This window comes from Haliotis rubra, unplaced genomic scaffold (assembly GCF_003918875.1).
Source record: "Haliotis rubra isolate DU_JTF1 unplaced genomic scaffold, ASM391887v1 Scf432, whole genome shotgun sequence".
Taxonomy (NCBI): Eukaryota; Metazoa; Mollusca; class Gastropoda; order Lepetellida; family Haliotidae; genus Haliotis; species Haliotis rubra.
Genome location: NW_025767116.1, coordinates 610223 through 616612, shown reverse-complemented (window position 1 = coordinate 616612; position 6390 = coordinate 610223). Strand labels below are relative to the sequence as shown.

At 44.3% G+C, this 6390-nt stretch overlaps 1 protein-coding gene across 1 annotated transcript; it reads right to left on the bottom strand.

The window, feature by feature from the left end:
- Positions 1 to 1362: 1362 nt before the first annotated feature.
- On the bottom strand, positions 1363 to 2669 carry LOC124289094. The gene is made up of 3 exons (XM_046725698.1): positions 2562 to 2669; positions 2099 to 2349; positions 1363 to 2035 (listed from the first exon to the last, which is right to left on the bottom strand). Exons 1-3 carry the CDS (start codon positions 2667 to 2669, stop codon positions 1363 to 1365), a joined length of 1032 nt encoding a protein of 343 aa, XP_046581654.1.
- Between the last annotated feature and the right edge of the window lie 3721 nt (positions 2670 to 6390).

Genomic DNA, 6390 nt, shown 5'->3' with positions numbered 1-6390 from the left:
CGTTAGGCAAAGATTCGTGAAACTGAATGTTATCAATAGATTGCTGCATGTCGGCGTACAGATCCTGCCACACCCCGTAACAGTATACAATTAGGTTTGGTGGCTTATCAAACACTGTACTGGTATTCTGTAACAACCGTTTCGTCCAATAGGTTTTCCCGCTACACGTGCCCCCAATCACGGACAAAGTGGTAGGTGTAACGATAGGGAGCAAACATTTCTCGGACATAGTGTTAGCTCACGGAGTGCCTGTCTAAACTGATACATTCTATCACTGGTGTGGGTTATTTATGCAGCTCTCGGTATGAGTGGCTGTTGTTGCTGACGACGCCTAGCCAACCTTTGGAGAGCTCTTTGGGCTTCGTCTCTGACCTGTCTGACATGTTCATACTTGAATATAAACCGAATCAAGGGAGTATGGTTTAACAGGGTTCGCTTAATGCTTCTACCCGTTGTCTCCGCTCGAGCTATACGTCGCAACATCCTCAAATAATTGTTGTGGGGATTAGGCTGCAAGAAACGGCGTTGCTCTCCACGCGTGATTGGTATGCGAGCATTGAGCAGTCGCTTTACAATGGCTTTAGTACCCTTGATTTGTTCGTTATTCATGGCACGAATATCACGCAAAGTTTCTTCGTAATCATTCAGTGAAAGAAGTTGTCTGTAAAACGGGTAATGTCTCAGCACATATCTCGCCATGACTGTCTCGAACGATGTCACACTCGAGAATGAAACTTACTCGTGATACTTCAGTCTTAAATAATCATTCACCCATCCATACATAGCATAAAGAACTGAAACACAATAGACATTTTCTCTGTTTTTTATTTGCTCGTCTACCACTCTACAGGAACAACGATCGTGTTATGTTATGGAACATGTTAAACAGTACTTAAAGTAGTCACAGATAAACTGAGTGACATACGCATCATTGCATGCTTTGTTTGTACTAAACATATGTACGATATCACGTAAAGTAGCGCTATTTCTACATTTCTGTAACGAGTAATATAAACAATAGAATCCACAAGCACTCGAATTAGAGTGTTGTAAAACAGTCGCGTTATATCGAAAACTGCGAGAATGTCTCTTGACAAAGTATTCAAATTCACGATGATAGTAACTCGGTTTCTGTCCGTAACTGTCAAAAAACTCGCCGACTCCACTCCCGTCAAAGTAGAAAGCGACCCAGTGTTGTCCCTCGCCATGAGCTTGGTCCGTGTTAACCACACATCCCCACGGTCTTCCACTGGTAGGTGAAGCGATGCTAGCTATGGTATCTCTCGTATACACACCCACCATGACACTACGGAGGCTGGGATCGCTACGGATGGCACACTGTAACTGTTGTTTGTACATGGACTACTTTAGAAACACGTTCCGGCTTTGGTCGATTTCGATAAGTGCCGGAAACTTGGCCAGAGCGATGACGTTGAAGGTATGGGCGAGCGCCTGAGCAAACTGGACTTCTAGTCTCAGATTACCCGACTTGAGCAGGTTCAGATATTCCGATCTGTCGGCTCCGATGTCTTGCAGGTTGAACACGTACAAGGCATGACCTATGGGAAATTCCGTGCGGTCCAAGTTCAAACCTTTGTCTTTGCGCCATTCGTTATTCCAATCGTACAGGCTAGCGTAAGCCTCGATGTCATCCGACTCAAATGGGCGTCCTGGTACACTGGTACCGTTCAAGTACAGTCCCATGCTTTTAATGATGTCTCCTTGGAAACAGAAGGGATTAGCCGTGTACGATCCGTTCACCCCATTGGACCTCACCAAGGCGACAATCAGTCGACTGGGAACTTCGTCTTGAAACATGGGGTCCCAGTTAAAACTCAGACTGGACGAGGCGACCGAGGCCATCTTGACCACGGATCTTTCGTAGGGGTACATGGCATTACCTTTCTCGAACTGTTTGTTGTGGGCCACGATGAGAGCGTCGTTGATTCTGAGTTTGCATACTTTCAGGTACACATCTTGCAGTTCGACGGTGTAATCCTTATCAGACTCTTCTGACGTCAAGACAAAGGATGTGCTGGAACGAAACAGTTTGAGTCACACGTCCACACCATTCACCAGTTGACGTTGGAAACCGAACACGTCTTCCATGATAGGTCCTGTTAGGGTGAGCGACTTGCTTCCGGCGATAAAACCTCCGCGGTTGATGAGCCCGTCATTCCCAGAGGCGTAGGGGTCCCCGGAGTTGAACTCGTCTACGGTGACACCCGAATCTTTGTAATACAGCTGAGTAGTCAGTTGGCTGGTCTGAGCATCTGTTCCATAGTCGAGAACGGTTTCCATGAGGGCTTTGTAAGGGTAACCGCCATTGCTGGAGCTGACCTGTTGACCCTGTAGGAACACGCTTACCTGACTCCACAAGCTTTGCAGAGTGAGGTTGACGGGCCCTACTTTTTCTTTATCGGCTAATGGTGTTTTGTCGGTATGAGTAACCTTCAGTTTGACGTGAAGTCGAGTCTTGCTCAAGTCGATGTAGTCTTTCCCGCCGTTTGAATGTGAAATTCCACCGGACTGGAATCGGTGATGACAGACAGGGGTCTTACGTTCTCGTAATAGTGTTGCAGGATGCTGGTTTGATAGGGAGGCAGTTCGAATAAATCTAAGCTATTTGGCAGGGCTTCGGTAAACTCTTTCTCCGTCAGTACAGACATGGTTACTGGTTGAAGATGTCTCTGGGGTCGATAGCGGGAGTATCTTTAAACTCGATGAAGGATCGTTTGGAGCTGTTACCTTCACGACGTACTTTCTTCGAAGTGACAATCTTGTCCCCTGCTTTGCGTTTTATAGCCTTGGTTCGCTTCTGAGCTGCCTCGGCTCTCTTGACCACGTTCTGATTAGGCGATGTCATTGTTATGTTCAAGTTCGAGTCGCGACTAGGTGGTACTTTGACTCGGGGTGCGATGGGAATGATACGCGACCTAGGTCGACCTTTGATCAGCTGTTTTCCCCCGTGCTTACTTCTGCGATCTACTAAAAAGTCCACAAACTTCTTGGTGTCGGGAATGTACAGTTTCCGTTCCATCGCGCTTAACTCAGAAAGGGATACCGTCGCAACACGAGTGATACGTTCACGGTCTCTCTCAGAAATGAATGCGAGGTTCCTTCTGCACACTTTATATACACTTCGATTTCCGAGGTGTCTCTCACGATGATGGGTAAGTACCAAGGATAATGAAAATAATAGTTGGGTCCGTCTCTCAGATCGATCCGTCTCAACAAAGGCAGATAATGTTCGCCCACGTGTGAACTATCGCATAGATTACACAACATGTCAATGGAGGTATTATTTGTATCTTTCAACTCCAGTTTGCCTAGTTTCATTTCTAACAGAGCCACCATCCACATGCCTTCTAGTTTCAAATGTTGAGACAGTTTCACGCGGAAACGGTAAGGCGTGTTGTCCGGGAAATACTCCTGTGAGTCTGCACTGTTAAACACGATGTATTTATCCATTTTACTTATTCTTCACTTCGCTTGCTTCTACCCAGGAATCGAAACTCGATGGCCAACCTGCCCACCTGACCAAATAGTACACTTTCCCCTTTGTCTTTCTTTTTCTTTAACACTTTTTCAATATCCCATGCGGCATCTAGATCTTTATCGACACGCTGTAATTCTTCTTCGTAAAAGCGCCCCTTTAAGAGCTCGTCGTGAAAATCTTTCAGTGTGTATAATGAGATGGTTTGTCGGCGATGACACGTTGCTACTTTAAATAATTCTTCCGTCCATCGCAAGTTGTGTTCCTTGGCAAACGGCTTTCTCAAATAACTGATTCTCACGATATCCCCTATTTTATACTTAAATGAACGGGACTTGTGTGCGATGAATGTGGATGGATTCATGTATAAATGTCCCCATACTTTGACTTCGTTTTGTTGGTTCACTTCTGCAGGGGACCACTCGCCTAAACTTCTGTGTACGGTGTGATTGTAATTATATACTAAATCGGCTAGCACACCGATATAGCGCTGTGTGTTCTTGTGTGTTAAATACCTCGCTATGAGCGACCTCAACGTTCGAATGACCCTCTCGGCGTAATTCGCTTTAATGTCTTCGTTCTGAGTGACGAACAGTTTGATGGACTGACGCTCTATAAAATCCTTGAAAACGCCTTTGAATTCTGTACCTTTATCCACTCTGATGGTTTGCGGCTTGCGACCGTGTGACAGAATGTCTTTGAATGCCTGCACGATGGACTCGGGCTTCTTGTTTCTTAAAGGGGCTACCCACAGATAGCGTGACAATATGTCAATGGCTATCAACACATAACGTATACCGTCGTTGGCTTTAGCATAGCGACTCATGTCCATCAGATCGACATCCCACTGTTGATCTATTCTGTTAACGAGTACTCTGAGGCGTTGAAATGTGTGTTTCACCGGCTTATGAAGCGTGTAAGCATCGTGCTTACTCAACTCGGTTTTTACCTTGGATGCGGTAACCTTATTCCCTAGTCTTTTCAAACTTTGTTGAAATTTGGAGGCACCGTAATACGCACCTGGGGACTTAGGGTTAAAGTAATAACCCTCTAAGGCTTTCCGGTGAGACGATGACATGTTTCTATCTCGTGAGGTAATTTCAACTGTAAACCTCGTGTAGACCTACTCTCTTTTATATACACGTCGATGATAACAGACACATGAAATGTACAATACTATCGTTTTATTACATATAAGACAAACATGATTGTACAGGTATTGAAATAACAACATGTAATTTTGAATGATACACAGCAACATACAGTTAGTTCACCGGAATGCTCTTTCTAAATACAACATTTTCCATACACGGTCTTGTATGTCTTTTAACCAGTCAGTTGTTTTAAAGTGAGTGTCCAGATAATCTTTACACCGATACTGATAGATGACATGGGAAGACACGCTGTTTAGGCTCGGATCTTCGTGAATGAGTCGTATCCATTGATCGATCACACGATCGTCATTCACTTCGTCTAAGGCTGTGTCCATGTATTGGTGTATTTTGTGTTGGTCGGACAAGTCCTGACACGTATGGTACTGACTGTCAGTTTGTTCAAACATACATCCAAAACACAGTTGAACGCTGAGACGTTTGATAATTTTGCAGAGTTCCAAGGTATAACATAGCATCAGTAACGACAACATGTAGTCAGTCACTTCAACAGATTCTACTTCGTCTACGATGATAGCCTTCATTTTCTTAGTAATGACTCGTTTTAACTTCTTATCCTCGTTGGGGACTTTCGTCTCGGCATCTTGTATACAGTGTTCCCGATGTTGAAACCATTGAGTTGACTGTCTAACGACTGTTTCGTGGATACGATCGGGTTCGCGTTGCACGTACTTCCAGGTGAAGAAAGTCATTCTTTCACTCGACATTCTATATAGGATGCTAGTTCTCTTTCTCGGCTAGCATGCAGGGATGGGTGCGACTCGTAAGGAAGTCTCATCCCTGAATGATTCGCTATGCGCGGTGTACCTTCTTTTTATATCTGTTATATTTAGAACATCTGCTGCACAGCTATAACATACTCACACATTGAATGCTCTTCAGTCATCCAAAAGATGGATTTCTGCTGCTCATTTGCATGGCTCTAGGATAGGGTACACCTAAATGTTTATTCGATATCTGCTGTCGACACACGTCTGTTGTAGGTGTTGTTCAACTAACTCGTGACGGTTGAGACTTAATTCTCGGATTGGGAAGGAGATATCCGAGAGAGGAACTTAAAAGCGCAGTCCATAAATTCGAGTTTCCTTTGTCTAAAGATAAATTCACGATGCAGGTAATCACTACGATATAAATAATGAAAATTTGAGAGAAAAATACAGTTTCTGGCTTGGCTGTCTTCCTACCGAATAGTCTCCAAGGCTCTCCAGAGCTACTCCTAGTGAGAGGTTGTGCCTCTGCGCGCTCCTCCATTCTAATGGAGCGATCGTTGATGGTTCATCGCTTATATTATAACATTGCCGAGTTCAATGCACTGTTGTCTCAAAGCGTGGTATTGTGGATAATCGATACAATAACATAAACAGTCTATGTCTAAAACATAACTTTCTGTAGTTTATTTGAGTTCACTATAACTTACACATACTTCATGGATTGTATGCTATACAGTCATCCAAGTAGAGCACTGACTTTGAGGAGCTGGTGTCATTCTTCCGGCTTAAGGGCTATGCCTTTACGCGTGGGTTTTAATTCTCGTTCACCATCGGGTAGCCACCACTGCCGTATATCCACGATTTTGTTGGGTGAATTCATGGTGAGGAAAACGTTACAACGCTAGACAGACAGAACAATCTTCCTTGTTTAGGATTTGAGATAACGAGTCTGAGACAGTGTTTTCAATAACCTTCAGCTGCGTCCATTGATCGAGAGATAAACAAATACCTG

Excerpts from the sequence above, each read along its gene's own strand:
- LOC124289094 (XM_046725698.1), bottom strand. The coding sequence starts at position 2,669 with ATGTCTGTACTGACGGAGAAAGAGTTTACCGAAGCCCTGCCAAATAGC. Across the intron at positions 2,350-2,561 it reads TGCAACACTATTACGAGAAC|GGTCAACAGGTCAGCTCCAG; the intron begins GTAAGACCCCTG and ends GTGTTCCTACAG. Across the intron at positions 2,036-2,098 it reads GGACCTATCATGGAAGACGT|CACATCCTTTGTCTTGACGT; the intron begins GTTCGGTTTCCA and ends GTTTCGTTCCAG.